At 38.7% G+C, this 19,943-nt stretch overlaps 1 protein-coding gene and 1 pseudogene across 5 annotated transcripts in view; one reads left to right on the plus strand and one right to left on the minus strand.

The window, feature by feature from the left end:
* The window catches only part of LOC148162072 (protein WWC3-like), a 233,709-nt gene that overhangs the window by 187,339 nt on the left and 26,427 nt on the right, over positions 1 to 19,943 (plus strand). For all 5 annotated transcript variants that reach the window (XR_015767215.1, XM_088020350.1, XM_088020351.1 and 2 more), the window contains 2 exons: positions 273 to 424; positions 1,225 to 1,390. Coding sequence is in view for 4 of the 5 variants with exons in the window: in XM_088020350.1 (XP_087876476.1) it covers positions 273 to 424; positions 1,225 to 1,390 (318 nt within the window). In the remaining variant the exon portion in view is untranslated. The remainder of the gene's footprint in view (positions 1 to 272; positions 425 to 1,224; positions 1,391 to 19,943) is intronic.
* Positions 18,577 to 19,239, minus strand: LOC148162074 (peptidyl-prolyl cis-trans isomerase FKBP3 pseudogene; annotated as a pseudogene).

Raw genomic sequence — 19,943 nt, forward strand, 5'->3', positions numbered from 1 at the left:
AGTGTGGGAGCGTAGCGGTGCCCAAGAGGCAGGTTCAAGGGAAGGCACGGGAGCGGGAGGTTTCGATATATATGGCCGTTCGTGACGGTGGCTTTAATGCAGACAAGCTAGTGATTGGGAGCGACACACGGGTGGCTTTAAAATTGGCGCCCTCAGAACTGCATGAGGTGGCTCGGCCACATCCTGCTGGCACGCGGCGTGCGCTTCTTGGCCCTGGAGAGCCTGCGAGGGTGGCCAGCCACGGCTCAGGAGCGCCCCTGTCCCCCCCGCAGGACGTCGTGACGGTGCTGCTGGCCAGAACCACCGCCCAGCTGCAGGCCGTGGAGCGCGAGCTGGCCGAGGAGCGGGTGAAGCTGGAGTACACGCAGGACGAGGTCCTCGAGAGGCAGCGGAAGGAGGAGCTCGCCGAGGCCGCGTCCGAGAGGTACCCGAAGCGGCCCGTCGGCCAAGCCTGCGCTCAGTAGAGACCGCCCTGCAGCAGCGGCGGTATAGAGGAAATGGGCGAGCGCCTCGAGGGAACGGACTTCTGTCTGATCCCTTCTGGAGGCACCGTGGTACTGCTTTACTTCCACGTTTTTCCACGGAGAGCGTCCTGTTTCCAAAGCTTCCTGCTGCTTCTGAATACCTTTGTCTAAATTTACTGCAGGGAGGAATAGGGCATGGCCGAGGGGTGGAGTATGGTATTCGGGGACTGGCGGGAAGCCAGGTGGGGCTGGGAGGCAGGGCTCGGGATGCTGACCTCTTCAGCAGCTGCAGTTTGCTGGTAGAAACACACAGACCATCTTACTGAAGCCCCTGTCACGTGGTGTCCCCTAGAAAACAGGCCCTTTGACTTGATGGGAAGAGTGCCTGCGTGCGATCGTTGGCAGCCCGTGGGTGTCGTTGGGTGCGTCCGCGGTCATGCGTGGCATGCTGTTCTGTGATGCGCACTTCGTTTTTTTCAGTTTTGTAAGAAACGGTATATTTTATTTTTGTGACACTGTAGTTCTGGCGAGGGGTTTTTACCAAATTCAGTGGAGGAAAGGGAAGGATCCACAAAATGGAAAACATGAAATCCTGGACAACGTTAGCATCGGTTCCACTACACTCTAGTACAGTTCAGTGGAGAATTCCTGATAGAGAACAGAAGGCAGCGTGGACTGGGGAAGTTGGGGAAGAGAAGAGGAAGGGAAAGAAGGCCACCTGGACACACGTGTTGTGGGTTTTTGCAATGTCTATCTTTAGGAGTTGGCAAGCCGACTCTGTGGATAGCGGCTGCAGCAGCTGCGCCCGGACCAGCCCCCCACACTCGGAGCACTGCTGCGTTCGTGTCGACCCACTCCATGGACATGCATTTGCTGGCCAGGCTGATCCTTACAGCCCCGAGAAACTTCAGTCTCCACCTCTGAAGGTAAGTGGAAATGGTCAGGGGACTTCTGAGGTCCCCTGATGTTCTGCCGACCAACCCCAAGCACTGCCCTAGAAGGAGGGCGTGTGCACGTCCCACATGAAACGGGAGGGGATGAGTGGAGGAGATGGATGAGATGAAGCTGACAGGCTCCAATGTGAGAGTAGAACGGTGTGGCTTACCTGCATACACTCCCTGTGACAGTGGCCATGGCGACAGTGTGGTGTGAAACGGACCGTGCTGTTGGATGGGAGGGGGCATAAACAAGGGGACATTTCACGGAGAGCCGAGGGAAAGAAGTAACCAAAAGAGTTTATTTTTGCTTTTATTTCTCTTGATTTATATCCTTGATTTAGGAGATATATCCAGAAAGATATTGTTATCTTGCCAATGTCAGAGAAATTACTGCCTGTTTTCTCCTCTAGGATTTTGATGGTTTCATGTCTCACATTTAGGTCTTTCATCCATTTTGAATTTATTTTTTGTCTAGACATAGGTTTAAAAATCACTTATATCTTGAAGAAAGGGAGAAGTTACTGTAAGGACACTTTATACACGGTGCAGGTAACAAACAATCAAGAATATAGCATTTTCTTTATGGTTGTACACATTAAAAAAAACAACATAGATAATGAAAGGAGGGTGGTTGTGCCAGCAGTGCTTAAGCATAGTGTTGTCAAGGAGATAAACACATGCCTTTTCCCTAACGTTTTATGCATGAGTGAAAAACACAGGTAAAAGGATTATGTTACTTGAAGTACAGTTTGAGCATACGGTATAATCAAGGAGCTAAATAGATGGCTTTTCCCTAATGCTTCTACACATAAGTGTTAAAGAATAGGTGTTACCAAAAGTATGGGTTCATCACAGGATACTTTCAGATATTAAGCACATGACATTTCCCTAATGCTTCTGATGGAAGTTTTAAAAATTAAATGTAAATAAAAGGAAGATATTACTTTAAGGGCACTTTATACAGAATGTACTTTCAATCAAATAAGCATATGGCTTTCTGCTTTGTTTCTGTGCATAAGTTAAATATACTTTATTTAATGACAAAAGATTTTATTTGAAGGACAGGGTTAGCACAGTGTATTTTGAAGGACTTAATGTACATACAACTTTCTTTCCTGAGCCATTTGACAGTAAATTGAAGATCATGATACATTCTTCCTAAACAGTTCTGCACAAGTCTAAGAACAAACACATTTTCCTACTTAAGTACAATACAATTACTCAGAAAATATGACAGTGAAATCTAATAAACAGTTCACATACAAAATTCCTTTGTGGTTCGAAAGCCCTTCAAAGATTTTTTTTTTTTAAGTTAGATATTGGGATTTAGGAAAGATGGCAGAGGAGAAGGGGACCCTATTTCACCTGGTCCCTGGAATTGAGCTGGATTTCTACTAGACTACTTTGAGCACCCATGAAATCAGCCTGAGATGTAAGAACATCTGGATCTCTACAAACAGTATCGCAGGCAGTTGGTTTTGAGGTACGAAGTGGGGAGCCATGATTCTGCGGGCAGATATTGGAGGATAAATGGCAGCGGGAGGGTGCCTGACCGTGGGGATCCTACACTACCCGTGAGCGACAGCCTTGCTCGCTGAGGACGGGGCCCAGACTCACAAACCAGTAGCGGCGGGGAAAGGACTTTAGGGCAGCCCCTAGGCAGAAACCCGGAGCGGCGGGGTCGCGCGTGTGAACTGGGAGTGGCTGGCAGTTTTAGAAGCACAAAGGGCAGAGACGTGCCCCAACCTGGAGGCAGGACTCGGGGCGCTGCAGAGGGGCACACAACCCAGGACGCTGCAGTTTATAGCAACACAGACAGAAACAGAGACAGTGGGGCTTGGAGAGCTCTGAAGAACAGACTGCGGTCTCTCTGCCCTGAGGCAGAGGGTTGGAAATGGTCTCTTCTGGTCTGACGCACGGAAGAGACACGGAAAGCCGCCAGAGAACAAAAGCCCCAAAAACTGATTCCCGCTGAGCCCATCCCCTGCCACAGGGGGGCAGGGCAACTTGCCCAAACAGGGTTGCCTGAGTAAGAGCACACAGGCCCCTCCCCCAGAAGACACGATGGGAAAACAAGAGGCCAGCAACCCTAAGGTCCCTAGAAAACAGGTGCATCTTGCTTGGGTTCTGGTCAATAATTTGGACTCTATACATTCCCTCAAACACCCATCAACAGAATGACTAGGAGGAGGAACCCCCAAAATAGAAAAGACTCAGAGATTATGACTTATGCTGCAGATTTACAAATGGATGCAGATAGAAGAAGATGTCGGAGATGGAATTCAGGGTAGCAATTGTGAAGACAGTGGCTAGAATGGACAAATCAATTAATGGCAACACAGAGTCTCTAAGGGCAGAAATGAAAACTGATTGGCAAAATGTAAAAATGTGATCAATGAGATCCAATCCGATATAGATAATCTAACAGCTAGGGTAAGTGAGGCAGAAGAACGAATAAGCGACCTGGAAGACAATATAATAGATCAAAAGGGAAAAGTGGAGGCCAGGGAAAAACAACTCAGAATCCCTGAAAATAGAATCAGAGAAATAAGTGACACCATGAAGCGTTCCAACGTCAGAATAATTGGAATCCCGGAGGGAGTGGAGAGAGAGAGAAGACGAGAAGATGTATTTGAGGAAATCATAGCTGAGAACTTCCCTAATCTGGGGAATGAAACAAACATTCGCATCCTAGAGGCAGAGAGGACCCTTCCCAAGATAAGGAAAACAGGGTGTAGTAAAACTCACAAATCTTAGAACCAAGGAAACCATCTTAAGGGCAGTTAGGGGGAAGACATTCCTTACGTACAGAGGGAGGAACATCAGAATAACGTCAGACCTATCCACAGAGACCTGGCAAGCCAGAAAGGGCTGGCAACACATACTCAGGGTACTAAATGAGAAGAACATGCAGCCAAGAATACTTCATGTGGCAAGGCTATCATTTAGAATGCATGGAGAGATGCAGAGCTTCCAGGACTGGCAGAAACTGAAAGAATATGTGACCACTAAGCCAGCCCTGCAAGAAATATTAAGGGGGGTGCTATAAAAGGAGAAAGACCCCAAGAGTCATATACAACAGAAACTTACAGGGACAATCTATAAAAACAACGTCTTCACAGGCAACATGATGACAATTCATTCATATCTTTCAAAAATCACGCTCAACGTGAATGGCCTAAATGCTCCCATAAAACGGCACAGGGTTGCAGATTGGATAAAAACACAGGACCCATCCATATGCTGCCTAAGAGACTCATTTTGAACCTAAAGATGCATCCAGACTGAAAGTGAAGGGGTGGAGATCCATCTTCCATGCCAGCGGACCTCAAAAGAAAGCTGGGGTAGCAATTCTTATATCAGACAAATTAGATTTTAAACTAAAGTCTGTAATTAGAGACACAGAAGGACACTATATCATTCTTAAAGGGTCTATCCAACAAGAAGATCTAACAATTGTAAATACCTATGCCCCCAACATGGGAGCAGCCACCTACATAAGCCAACTGTTAACCAAAATAAAGAGTCATATCGATAACAATACATTAACTGTAGGAGACCTCAATACTCCACTCTCACCAATGGACAGATCATCTAAGCAGAAAATCAACCAAGAAACAAGAGCTTTGAATGACACACTGGACCAGATGGACCTCACAGATATATACAGAACATTCCACCCTAAAACAACAGAATACTCATTCTTCTCGAGGGCACATGGAGCTTTCTCCAGAATAGACCACATACTGGGTCAAAGGTCAGGTCTCAACCGATACCAAAGATTGAGATTATTCCCTGCGTATTCTCAGACCACAGTGCTTTAAAACTGGAACTCAATCACAAGAAAAAGTGTGGCAGAAATTCAGACACTTGGAAGCTAAAGACCAGAATGCTCAAGAATGTTTGGGTCAACCAGGAAATCAAGGAAGAACTTAAACAATTCATGGAAATCAATGAGAACAAAAACACATCAGTCCAAAACCTATGGGATACTGCAAAGGTGGTCCTGAGGGGGAAATACTTAGCCATCCAAGCCTCACTCAAAAAAATAGGAAAATCCCGAATTCACCAACTAACTCTACACTTTAAAGAACTAGAGAAAAAGCAACAAACGATGCCTAAGGCACGCATTAGAAGAGAAATAATTAAGATTAGAGAAGAGATCAATGAATTAGAAACCAGAAACACAGTAGATCAGATTAACAAAACTAGAAGCTGGTTCTCTGAAAGAATGAATAAGATCGATAAACCATTGGCCAGACTTATCCAAAAGAAAAGAGAAAGGACCCAAATTAATGAAATGGAGGCCTTCCTGGAAACCTGTAAACTGCCAAGACTGAAACAGAAAGAAATTTACAACCTGAATAGGCCAATAACCAGTGACAAGATTGAAGCACTGATCAAAAACCTCCTCAAAAACAATAGTCTAGGTCCTGATGGATTCCCTGGGGAATTCTACCAAACATTCAAAGAAGAAGTAATACCTATTCTCCTGAAGCTGTTTCAAAACATAGAAACAGAAGGAAAACTTCCAAACTCATTCTGTGATGCCAGCATTACCTTGATCCCCAAAACAAGCAAAGACCCTATCAAAAAGGAGAATTTCAGACAGATATCCCTGATGATTATGGGTTCCAAAATCCTCCACAAAATCCTAGCTAATAGGATCCAACAATACATTAAAAGGATCATCTATCACGACCAACTGGGATTTATCCCCGGGATGCAAGGGTGGTTCTACATTCCTAAATCAGTCAGTGTGATAGAACACACTAATAAGAGGAGGGAGAAAAACGATACGGTCTTCCTAATTGATGGACAAAAAGCATTTGATAAAATACAGCATCCTTTCCTGATTAAAACTCTTCAGAGTACAGGGATAGAGGGAACATTCCTCAAGTTCATAAAATCCATCTATGAAAAACCCACAGTGAATATCATCCTCAATGGGGAAAAGCGGAGAGCCTTTTCCTTAAAATCAGGAACACGTCAAGGATGCCCACTCTTGCCACTATTGTTCAACATAGTACTAGAAGTCCTAGCAACAGCAATTAGACAACAAAAAGAAATAAAAGGTATTCAAATTGGCAAACAAGAAGTCAAAATCTCTCTTTTTGCAAAGGACATGATACTTTATGTGGAAAACCTCAATGATTGCACCCCCAAATTACTGGAACTCATACAGCAATTCAATAATGTGGCAGGATACAAAATCAATGCACAGAAATCAGTTGCTTTCTTATACACTCACAACGCAACTGTAGAAAGAGAAATTAGAGAAACGATTCCATTTACAATAGCACCAAAATCCATAAGATACCTCAGAATAAACCTAACCAAAGAGGTACTACAGAACTCTAGGAACTACAGAACACTCATGAAAGAAATTGAAGAAAACACAAAAAGATGGAAAAATATTCCATGCTCATGGATTGGGAGAATAAACATTGTTAAAATGTCTATGCTACCCAGAGCAATCTATACCTTCAACGGCATCCCGATCAAATGCCAATGACATTTTTCAAAGTGCTGGAACAAACAATCCTAAAATTTGTATGGAATCAGAAAAGACCGCAAATTGCCAAAGAAATGTTGAAAAAGAAAAACAAAGCTGGAGGCATCACGTTGCCTGATTTCAAGCTATATTACAAAGCTGTTATCACCAAGACAGCATGGTACTGGCACAAAAACAGACATATAGACCAATGGAACAGAATAGAGGACCCAGATATGGACGCTCAACTCTATGGTCAAATAATCTTTGACAAAGCAGGGAAAAACATGCAATGGAAAAAAGACAGTCTCTTCAATAAATGGTGCTGGGAAAATTGGACAGCAACATGCAGAAGAATGAAACTCGACCATTCTCTAACACCATTCACAAAGATAAACTCAAAATAGATGACAGACCTCAATGTGAGACAGGAATCCATCAAAATCATAGAGGAGAACATAGGCAGTAACCTCTTTGACATCGCCCACACCAACTTCTTTCAAGCTACATCTCCAAAAGCTAGTGAAACAAAAGCAAAAATGAACTTTTGGGACTTCATGAAGATAAAAAGCTTCTGCACAGCAAATGAAACAGTCAACAAAACAAAGAGGCGACCCACAGAATGGGAGAATATATTTGCAAATGACACTACAGATAAGGGGCTTGTATCCAAGATCTTTAAAGAACTTCTCAAACTCAACACCCAGAAAACAAGTAAGTCAAAAAATGGGCAGAAGACATGGAAAGACACTTCTCTGAAGAAGACATACAAATGGCTAACAGACACATGAAAAAATGTTCATCATCATTAACCATGAGGGAAATTCAAATCAATGGTATGGAGATACCACCTTACACCAGTTAGAATGGCAAAAATTGACAAGGCAAGAAACAACAAATGTTGGCAAGGATGTGGGGAAAGGGGAACCCTCTTACACTGTTGGTGGGAATGCAAGTTGGTATAGCCACTTTGGAAAACAATGTGGAGGTGCCTCAAAAAATTAAAAATAGAGCTACCCTATGACCCAGCAATTGCACTCCTGGGTATTTACCCCAAAGACACAGATGTAGTGAAAAGAAGGACCATATGCAACCCAATGTTCTTAGGAACAATGTCCACAATAGCCAAACTGTGGAAAGAGCCGAGATGCCCTTCAACAGATGAATGAATAAAGATGTGGTCCATATATACAATGGAATATTACTCAGCCATCACAAAGGATGAATACCCAACTTTTACATCAACATTGGTGGGACTGGATAAGATTATGTGAAGTGAAGTAAGTCAAGCAGAGAAAATCAATTATCATATGGTTTCACTTATTATTGGAACATAAGGAACAGCATGGAGGACATTAGGAGAAGGAAGGGAAAAATGAAGGGGGGGCAGTTGGAGGGAGAGATGAACCATGAGAGACTGTGGACTCTGAGAAACAAACGGTTTTAGAGGGTGGGTTTAGGGGCGATTGGTTAGCCCAGTGATGGGTATTAAGGAGGGCATGTTCTGCATGGAGCACTGGGTGTTATAGGAAAACAATGGATCGTGGATCACCACATCAAAAACTAATGATGTATTGTATGGTGACTAACATAACATAATAAAATTAAAAAAAATAATGTTAGACATTTATTTTGACATTATCTTTATTATTCCTAAAAACAGTTACTTTTTCTCAAAGGCACAGTAATCAAAATAAGGAAATTAATGAATTCATTACCATTATCAAATCTACAGAGCTACTTGACTTTTACCAATTGTATCACAAATGTCCTTAAAGAAAAAACAATTTTTTGTTAACACAGGTTACAATCACAATTTACAGTTTGTATTGATGTAATCCATTAATCTGGATCATTTCTTTAGTCTTTGTGTTTTATGACTTTTGTGGCCTTGACATTTTGACGTGTACATTATTTTGTAGAATGTCCCTCTATGTGGGTTTGTGTGATTTCTCTTCACTAGAATCACATTTATATTTTTGGGTGGAACACTCAGAAGTGATACAGAGTCATGTGCCTACTATTAGGAGACACACACAAATTTGCTCTATTACTATTGAAGTCCACTCTACTCATATTGATATGGTGTCTATCAGATTTTTGCATTATAAAATTGATATTCTTCACTTGTAGTTAATACATTTCTTGTGAGGTCTTCTTCCTTAATTTTTTTAAGTATTGGTTTAGATTTACAGATTTTTTCCCCCAATCTACCTCACTTATCCCCCCTCCAATGCAACACTGTTATTTATTTTCATACTGGTTTTATGCTTTAAAATAAATATAAAATTGTGAATTTAGCCATGTAGATCCAGTTCACTCTCCACTGTTCCAGAGTCAGATCATTTCTTGTGTTTGCTTTGTTCCTACTTTGCCATTTTAAAATAATTATTTTTCCTGTTATGTCAGTATTACCCATCGCTTCTGCATGATTGCAGATTGTTAATTTCTTGACTTCCCTAATTATAAACACATTACATTCAGTTTTACACTGTTAATGTATTAATTTCATGTTTCTTTGGAATTGTTCTTTAGGCATTTAATGGAAAGGTAGCTGATTTGCTCAACAAGTCACATTTTTATTGTGTGTAGGGACAATATTTTTATTTTCTAAATTTTTTAGATTCCTATAGCTACTCTTCATATTCGTTCTTTTGCCAGGTATTTATTAAATACCTGTTTTATGTCACCCATTGGCAAGTCACACTTTCAAGGGGAACAGATAATAGACTAAATAAATCAGTAAAGTACAGTGGAGACTTTTTTTAGGTTTAAAGCTGTATTTAGCTTTTATTTGGCAAATATACACATCATAAAATTTATCTAATCATTTTAACTATATAATTCATTGGCATTAAGTACATCCACAAAGTTGTATCACCATCACCATGATATATCTCCAGAACTTTTCCATCATTCCCAGACTGAAAGTCTCTACCCGTTGAATAATCATTTTCAATCCTCCCCTCTCTAACCCCTGCAAACATTCTGCTTTCTGTTTCTATGAGTTTGCCTCATTTGCATATTTTATAAGTGAAGTCATACAATATTTGTCCTCTTGTGTCTGGATTAACTCAGCATAATATGTTTAAGTTTCCAGGTTGTAGCACATGTCAGAATTTCATTTTTAAAGCTGAATGATATTCCATTATCTGGATAGACCATATTTTGTTTTTCTGTCCATCTGAGGATGTATACTTGGGTTGCTTCTATCTTTTGGTTATTATGATTATTATTATGGTGCTGTTGTGAAATTGGTGTACAAATACTTGTTGGAGTCCCTTTTATTCCATTTCTGCATATACCTAGAAGTGGAAATACTTTATCGTATGGTAATTCTACATTTAATTATTTTTAAGAAACTTCTATATTGTCTCTCACAATGACTACAATTTTGCATTCCCATAAGCAATGCCTCGGAGTTCCATTTTCTCCCCGTATACTAACACTTGTTGTTGTTTTTATAATAACTGTCTTAGTGGATGTAAAAATAATATTTCATTGTGTGTTTCATTTTCATTATCCTAATGATTGGTAGTGTAATCTTTTCATGTTCTTAATACACAGTTGTATAGCTTCTTGATTCTTTGCCAATTTTTTAATCAGTTGCTTTTCTTTTTCACTTGTAGACATTATTAAGATATTCTGGATTTTAATTCTTTACCACATACATGTTTTGCATATGTTTTCTCCCAACTTTCAGTTTTCTTTTCATTCTGTTTAACGTGGCATTTGGCTCACAGAAGTTTTAATTTTGATGCAGTCTAATTTATCTATTTTTACTTTTGTTTCTATGGCTGAGGTGTCACATCCAAAGCTATACAGCCATTTCCAATACTGAGAAGCTCTCTTTTCATATTTCCTCCTAAAATCTTGATAGACCTTGCATTTAGGTATTTGATCCATTCTGAGTTAATTTTTTAACATGGTGTTAGGTAAGAACGTAATTTTATTATTTTGCATGTGAATATTTAGTTTTTCCAAAATCATTTCTTGAAGAGACTGTTCTTCTGCATTGTGTGGTCTTGGTACCCTCATCAAAAATTATTTGACCAAGTATGTGAGAGTCTTTTGCATGTTTTCTGTTCTGTTTGATTGTTCTGTTTTTATTTATGCCAGTATCTCAGTTTTTGGATTCAGAAACTGAGTCCTCAAACTTTGTCCTTCTCAAAATTATTTTACCTATTCAGGGTCTGTCAAGGGTTCATATACATTTTATTTCATATTTTAAAGTTTTTTTTAAATCCTAGTGAACATAAAATATAATAATAATGTTAGGTATGATTCTGAATATATATCATTATATGATTCAGAACTTCTTTTTTTTAAAAGACTTTTTATTAACTTATTTGTCAGGGAGAGAGAGCTCACACACAAGCAGGGGGCGCGGCAGGCAGAGGGAGAAGCAGACTCCCCGCTGAGCAGGGATCCTGGTGTGGGACTTGATCCCAGGACCCTGGGATAATGACTGAGCTGAAGGTGGACCCTTAACTGAGCCACTCAGACATCCCATGATTCAGAACTTCTGTATATCACCCAGTGCTCAGCACAATAGCTCCACTCCTTAATCCCCATCACCTGTTCAACCATCCCTAACTTCCCTTTGGTGACATTCAGTATGTTCACTGTGATTAGGACTGTGTTTCTCATTTCCCTTAATCTTTCTTTTTTTTAACCTTTGCTTTGGTGTTTTATTTCTAAAATTCCACATATGAGTGAAATCATGTTTCTCTTTCTTTAATGTATTTCATTTAGCATAATACACTCTGACTCCATTCGTGGTGTTGCAAATGGCAGAGTTCATTCCTTTTATGGCTGAGTAATATTCCATTGTGTATATGTATATCACATCTTCTTTATATATTCATCTGTTGCTGAATACTTGGGCTCTTTCCATAGTTTGGCTATTATTGATAATGCTGCTATAAACATTGGAGTGCATGTGTCCCTTTGAATCAGTATTTTCTATCCATTCAGTCGATACCTAGTAGTGTAATTGCAGGATTTTAGGATAGATCTATTTTTAGAACTATTTGGAGGAAACTCCATACTGTTTTGTAGAATGGCTGTACCACCTTGCCTCCCTTTCTATTTTTATCTTATTTTTCCTTCCCTTCCCCTATGTTCATCTGTTTTGTTTCTCAAATTCCACATGTGAATGAATCCTGTGGTATTTGTCTTTCTCTGACTGACTGACTTCACTCAGCATAATACCCTCTCCTTCCATCCACATCGTTGTAAATGGCAAGATTTCATTCTTTTTGATAGCTGAGTAATATTCCATTGTATATATATATATATATATATATATATATATATATATATATATATATATATATATATATATACTATTTCTTTATCCATTCATCTGTCGATGGACATCTAGGCTCTTTCCATACTTTGGCTATTGTGGACATTGCTGCTATAAACACTGGGGTGCACGTACCCCTTTGAATCACTATGTTTGTATCCTTTGTATAAATACCTAGTAATGTAGTTGCTACATCATAGGGTAGCTCTTACATTTTTAACTTTTTGAGGAACCTCCATACTATTTTCCAGAGTGGCTGCACCAGTTTGCATTTCCACCAGCAGTGTAAGAGGGCTCCCCTTTCTCCACAACCTTGCCAATATTTGTTGTTTCATGTCTAGTTAATTTTAGCCATTCCAACCAGTGTGAGGTGGAATCTCACTGTTGTCTTGATTTGATTTCCCTGGTACTAAGTGATATTGAGCATTTTTTCATGTGTCTGTGAGCCATCTGTCTGTCTTCTCTGGAGAAATTTCTTTTCATGTCTTCTGCCTATTTCTTAACTTAATTTTTTTGAGGGGATGTTGAGTTTGATAAGTTCTTTATGGATTTCAGATACTAGCCCTTTATCTGATATTTCATTTGTGAATATCTTTTCCCTTTCTGTTGGTTGACTTTTCATTTTGTTGACTGTTTCCTTTGCTTTACAAAAAACCTTTTATCCTGCTGAAGTCCCAGTAGTTCATTTTTGCTTTTTGTTTTTCCTGACTTTGGAGATGTGTCTGTCAAGAAGATGCTGCAGTCGAGGTCAAAGGGGGTGCTGCCTGCATTTTCCTCTAGGATGTTGATGGATTCCTGTCTCATATTTAGGTCTTTCATCTGTTTTGAGTTTATCTTTGTGTATGGCCTAAGAGAATGGTCCAATTTCATTCTTCTGCATGTGGCTGTCCAGTTTTCCCAGCACCATTTGTTGAAGAGACTGTCTTTTTTCCTTTGGATAGTCTTTCCTGCTTTGTTGAAAAGTAGTTGATCATGGGGTGGAAGGTTCATTTCTGGGTTCTCTATTCTGTCCCATTGCTTGATGTTTGTGTCTTTGTGCCACTACCATACTATCTTGACGATCACAGCTTTGTCATACAACCTGAAGTCTGTGATTTTCATGCTTCCATCTTTGGTTTTCTTTTTCAAAATTACTTTGGCTATTTGGGGTCTTTTCTGATTCCACTCAAATTTTAGAATTATTGTTCCAGCTCTGTGAAAAATGTTGAAGATATTTTTATAGGGATTGCATTGAATGTGTAGATTACTCTAGGTAGCATAGACATTTAAACCATATTTGTTCTTACGATTCATGAGCATAGATCATTTTTCCATTTCTTTGCATCTTCCTCACTTTTTTCCGTAACTGTTCTATAGCTTTCTGAGTACAGATCCTTTGCTTCTTTGGTTAGATTTATTCCTATGTATCTTATGGTTTTCAGTACAATTGTAAATGGGATCAATTCCTTGAATTTCTCTTTCTTCTGCCTCATTGTTTGTGTAATGCGACTGATTTCTGTGCATTGATTTTATATCCTGCCACATTACTGAATTGCTGTATGAGTTACAGCAGTTTTAGGGTGGAGTCTTGGGTTTTCAACATAGAGTATCATGTCATCTGCAAAGAGAGAAAGTTTGACCTCTTTGTCAATTTGGATGCCTTTTATTACTTTTTGTTGTCTGATTGCTAAGGCTAGGACTTCTAGTACTATTCTAATACTATTGTTGAACAATAGTGGTGAGAGTGGGCATCCCTGCCATGTTCCTGACCTTAAGGGAAAAGATCTCAGTTATTTCCTATTGAGAATGATATCTGCTGTGGTTTTTCATATATTGCTTTTATGATTTTGAGGTTCCCTCTATCCCTATACAGCAGAGAGTTTTAATTAAGAAAGGATGCTGTGCTTTGTCAAATGCATTTCTGCATCTACTGAGAGGATCATATGGTTCTCATCCTTACTTTTATAAATGTAGTGTATCACATTGAATTGCAGATGTTGATCCATCTTTACAGCCCAGGAATAAAATCCCACTTGGTTAAAGTGAATAATCCCTTTAATGGACTGTTTGATACTATTGGTTCGTATCTTGGTGAGAATTTTTGCATCCATGTTCAAAAGGATATTGGTCTGTAATTCTACTTTTAGTGGAGTCTGTGTCTGGTTTTGGAATTGAGGCTGTGTTGGTCTCATGGAAGGTGTTTGTAAGTTTTCCTGCCATTTTATTTTTTGAAACAGTTTCAGAAGGATAGAAATTAGTTCTTCTTTAAATGTTTGATGTAATTCCACTGGGAGGGCATCTAGTCCTGAACTCTTGTTTGTTGGGAGATTTTTGATTATTGCTTCAATTTCTTTGCTGGTTATGAGTCTGTTCAGGTTTTCTATTTCTTCCTGTTTCAGTTTTCGTAGTTCATATGTTTCTTGAAACGCCTCCCTTTCTTCCAGATTGCCTAATTGTTGGAATATAATTGGTCATGATATGTCTTTACAATTGTATTTCTTTGGTGTTGGTTGTAATCTCTCCTCTTTCATTCATGATTTTATTTATTTGGGTCCTTTCTCTTTTCTTTTTGATAAGTCTAGCTGTAGGTTTATCAATCTTATTAATTCTTTCAAAGAACCAGCTCCTAGATTTGTTGATCTGTTCTACTGTTCTTTTGGTTTCCATGTCATTGATTTCTGCTCTGATCTTTATTTTTTCTCTTCTCCTGCTGTATTTAGGCTTTACTTGCTGTTCTTTTTCTAGCTCCTTAGGTATAAGTTTAGCTTAGCTTGTGTATTTGAGACTTTTTTCTTAGGACTGCCTTTGCCTCATTCCAAAATTTTGGAACTGTTGTGTTTTCATTTCATTTGCTTTCAGGTATTTTTTAAATTCTTTTTTCTTTAACATTTTTATTTTTTTCTGAGGGAGATGGAGGTGCAGGCTCCCCAACGAGCAGAGAGCCCAGTGGGGGCTTGATCCTAGGACCCTGGGATCATGACTTGAGCTGAAGACAGAAACTTAACTGACTGAGCCATTGAGGTGCCCCTTAATTCTTCTTTAATTTCCTGGTTGACCCATTTATTCTTTAGTAGTATGTTCTTTAACTTCCATGTATTTGCAGTCTTTGCAAATTTTTTCTTGTTATTGACTTCAAGTTTTATAGTGTTGTGGTCAGAAAATATGCATGGTATGATTTCAGTCTTTTTTATGTTTGTTGAGGACTGATTTGTGACCCAGTACGTGATCTATTCTGGAGAATGTCCCATGTGTACTGAAAAAGAATATGTATTCTGCTGCCTTAGGATGAAATGTTCTGAATATACCTGTTTATTCCATTTGGTCCTGTATGTCAGAAAGCCATTGTTTACTTAATGATTTTTTGCATAGATGATCTGTCAATTGCTGTAAATGGGATGTTAATTTCCACTATTATTACTGTATCATTATCAGTGAGCTTTTTAATCTTTGTCATTAATTGATTATATGTTTGGCTGCTCCAGTGTTGGCAACATGAACATTTACAACTGTAAGATCTTGTTGGATAAACTCCTTAATTATGATGCAGCGCACTTCTTCATCTCTTATTACAGTCTTTGGTTTAAAGTCTATTGTCTAATATAATTATGACTACTGCATCTCTCTTCTGACATCTATCAGCATGATAGATGGTTCTCTACCCCCTCACTTTCCATCTGCAGGTGCTGTTAGATCTAAAATGTCTATACTCAGCACTATTTGGATCAGTCTTGTTTTTTTTTATCCACTCTGATACACTGTGTCTTTTAATAGGAGCATTTAGTCCATTTACATTCACAGTGATTATTGATAGATTTGAATTTCGTTCCATCGTGTTACCTATATAGTTAGTGTCTGGTGATATTCTCTGGTTCTTTTTAGTCTTCATTGCTTTTTTTTTTCCCCCAAATAGTTGCCTTTAATATTTCTTCCAGAACGTTGGATATATCATGTCACTCCTTTCTGGCTTTCTAGATTTCTATTGAGAAATATTCTGATAATGTGATTTTGTCTTACTTTGTAGGTTAGGTATTTCTTTTCCCTTGCTACTTTGAGGATGTTTTCCTCATCTGTATATTTTGCAAATTATACTATGATATGTCTTGGTGTGGGCCAGCTTTTGTTTAATATGATGAAAGCCCGTGCTTCCTGCATTTGGATGATTGTTTCCTATCCCAAATTAGGGATATTTTTAGCTATGACATTTCCACAAAAAAAATCACAATGCATACAAAAGAAAGAGGAAAATGGCCCACTCACAGGTACAAAATAAATCTCCAGAAACTCACTGCAAATAAACATAGGCCTCTGACTTACTTGGTGAAGATTTTAAAACATCTTTCCTACATATATTCCGTGAGCTTCAAAATTACTTCAGCAGGCAACTGCACAATAAAATGAAAGAATTCAAGAAAATGATTTAAGAACAAAAAGGATGTCTAAAAAAAAGAAAATATCTTTTTAAAGTCCCCCCCAAAAAAAACCAGGAGCTTCAGATTACAATAATTGAGTTGAAAAACTGACACAAGTCAACAGGCAGAAGAAATAATCAGCTAACTTAAACACAGGTCATTTGAAATTATCAAGTCTGTGGAGCAGGAAGAATAAAGAAGAGTGAACAGGGCCTAAAGGATTTACGGAATAATATCTGTGTCAATCAATATATGCATCAAGGACATAACACAGGGGAAAAAGAGAAAAAGGATTAGAAGAATTATTTGAAGAAATAATGGTGAAAAACTTCCCAAATTTGATGAAAGAAATGGAAATTCAAATATTAGAAACTAATTTCCAACGACAATGAAATCTGCAAAGACCTACTGCAAGATACATTATAATCAAACTGCTGGAAGTCAGAGACAAAGGATCTTGAAAATAGCAAAGATATGCAACTCATCTCTTTACAGTCGAACGTCTATAAGATAATCAATAGATGTCTCAGGAGAGAACTTGCAGCTCAGAAGGCAATGGAAAACTACATTTTCAAGTGCTGAGAGAGAGGGGGAAAAAGTCAACAGGGAATATTATATCTGATAAAATTGTCCCTCAGAAATAAGGGAGAAATCAAGACATTCTCACATAAACAAGCTGAGAGTTCATTATCACTAGGCCTGGTATAAAAGAAATGATAAAGGGAGTTCATCAAGTAATGAAAGTATGGTCGATGGTAACTTAAACTCTTACAAAATATAAAGTTCTCGTAAAGGTAAATATATAGGCAAATACAGAAACCTGCAAACAAACAAAAAAACAGCTCAGGACCAGGTTTCACCAATGAATTCTAGCAAAAATTGTAAGATTTAATACCAATCTCGTCAAACTCTTCCAAAAAATTGAAGCGAAGGGAATATTTCCAAATTGACACAGAAACTACAGACCAACATCTCTAATGAAATTGATACAGAAACCCCCAACAAAACTAGCTAACAGAATTCAACAGGACTTTAAAAGGATTACACACCAAAATCAAGTGGGTTTTATGACTGGAATGCAGTGATAGTTGGAACATCAACAGATAAATGGATATAGAATTCTATTGACAGAATTTTAATATTATTATTTCAGAAATTAAAATATAACATTTCATTGCTTGTGGACTCCAAATTTCTACTGAGAAATCAGTTTATATTTATATTTTTATTTTTTAAATTTAATTAATTTTATTATGTTATGTTAGTCACCATACAATACATCATTCGTTTTTGATGTAGTGATCCACAATTCATTGTTTTCATATAACACCCAGTGCTACATGCAGTGTGTGCCCTCCTTAATACCCATCACCAGGCTAACCCATCCCTCCACCCCCCTCCCTTCTAAAACCTTCAGTTTGTTTCTAGGAGTCCATAGCCTCTCATGTTTCATCTCCCACTCCGATTTCCTCCTTCCTTTTCCCCTTCCTTCTGCTAATGTCCTCCATGCTATTCCTATGTTCCACAAATAAGTGAAACCATATGGTACTTGACTTTCTCTGCTTGACTTATTTCATTTAGCATAATCTCCTCCAGTCCCATCCATGTTGATGCAAAAGCTGGGTATTCATCCTTTCTGATGGCTGAGTAATATTGCATTGTATATATGGACCACATCTTTTTTTTTCTTTCAAGACACTGAATTGTTTTTATTGAGCCTTTTAGTTTACAACATGAGGTAAAAGGAAAGTCATTTCTTCTTAACCAATATTTTACACAGCTGTAGTAAAATATTTCAAACTTTAGGGAATTATAATGGATTACATATATTAAAAGTTGGGGATTGGGTAAACAATATCAGAATTCTTGAATTTTCCAGTGACTCTTCCCGTACAATAGTAACCAGCTCTGATTAGTTATATGTTTTTTCAAGGCCATGTTTTATTATTGCTGATGTCTTTATATCCGAAGCATTGCTATTTCAGTCAATATCCACTAATTCCACTTCAAAAATGAGTTTTGCATTTGGAATTTTGGCATCAGGCTATCCTTTCTTTCCATAAGCCTATTCTGGTTCAATCTCTAGTCAAGCCTTTTCTCCTTTACTAATAGTTAAGAGTGCTTCATCCCATCTTCTGATAACTTTGCCTATTCCATCCTTAAAACCTAAAGGCTTGGCATTTTTCTTCTTTTTTGAACTCGTTTGAATATTAGTATCTAAAACAGTCCCATCCTGTAGTGTTCCTGTATACCAGCAGTGAACATTTCCCTTTTGAGAAAGTTGGTTTTATCTCCTTTTTTAAGGACAGATTTTATATATCCAGTCTGTTCAGACTTGGTTTCTTTGGGTTTATCTTCATTAAGCTTCACATTTTTCACATGCTCAGACACTTTACTTATACTTTCAGTATCCTTGAAATGCTTACTTTCAAAAAAGATGATTGTAGGCTGTAACCAAATGGTCCTTGTTAGCTGTCTTTGCCACATTTTTAATGTTTCCTAATAACTTATGTTGTGCAAGAAACAAATCTGAACCGTGGTCCTGTAGAAACTTGAGAATGTCTTTCTTGGGTAGCTGCTCACTGTGCAGCTGCTCCACGGTCCCATCCCGCTGTGGTATGGCTGCTGCCATCTTCCTCCGCTGCCTCTGCTTTTGGACCACATCTTCTTTATCCATTCATCTGTTGAAAGGCATCTCAGCTCCTTCCACAGTTTGGCTATTGCGGACATTGCTATTATGAACATTGGGGTCCACATGGCCCTTTTCACTACATATGTGTCTTTGGGGTAAATACCCAGGAGTGCAATTGCTGGGTCATAGGGTAGCTCTATTTTTAAATTTTTGAGGAACCTCCACACTGTTTTCCAAAGTGAGGCTGTACCAACTTGCATTCCCACCAACAGTGTAAGAGGGTTCCCCCTTTCTCCACAACCTCTCCGACATTTGTTGTTTCTTTCCCTTGCCATTTTTGCCATTCTAACTGGTGTAAGGTGGTATCTCAATGTGGTTTTGATTTGAATTTCCCTTGATGGCTAATGATGATGAACATTTTTTCATGTGTCTGTTAGCCATTTGTATGTCTTCTTCAGAGAAGTGTCTTTCCATGTCTTCTGCCCATTTTTTGACTTGATTATTTGTTTTCTGGGTGTTGAGTTTGAAAAGTTCTTCATAGATCTTGGATACCAGCCCTTTATCTGTAGTGTCATTTGCAAATATCTTCTCCCATTCTGTGGGTTGCCTCTTTGTTTTGTTGACTGTTTCGTTTGCTGTGCAGAAGCTTTTTATCTTGATGAAGTCCCAAAAGTTCAATTTTGCTTTTGTTTCACCAGCTTTTGGAGATGTATCTT

This window comes from Eumetopias jubatus, unplaced genomic scaffold (assembly GCF_037043125.1).
Source record: "Eumetopias jubatus isolate StellerSeaLion01/CBP00866 unplaced genomic scaffold, mEumJub1_p1.0 scaffold_23, whole genome shotgun sequence".
Lineage (NCBI taxonomy): Eukaryota > Metazoa > Chordata > Mammalia > Carnivora > Otariidae > Eumetopias > Eumetopias jubatus.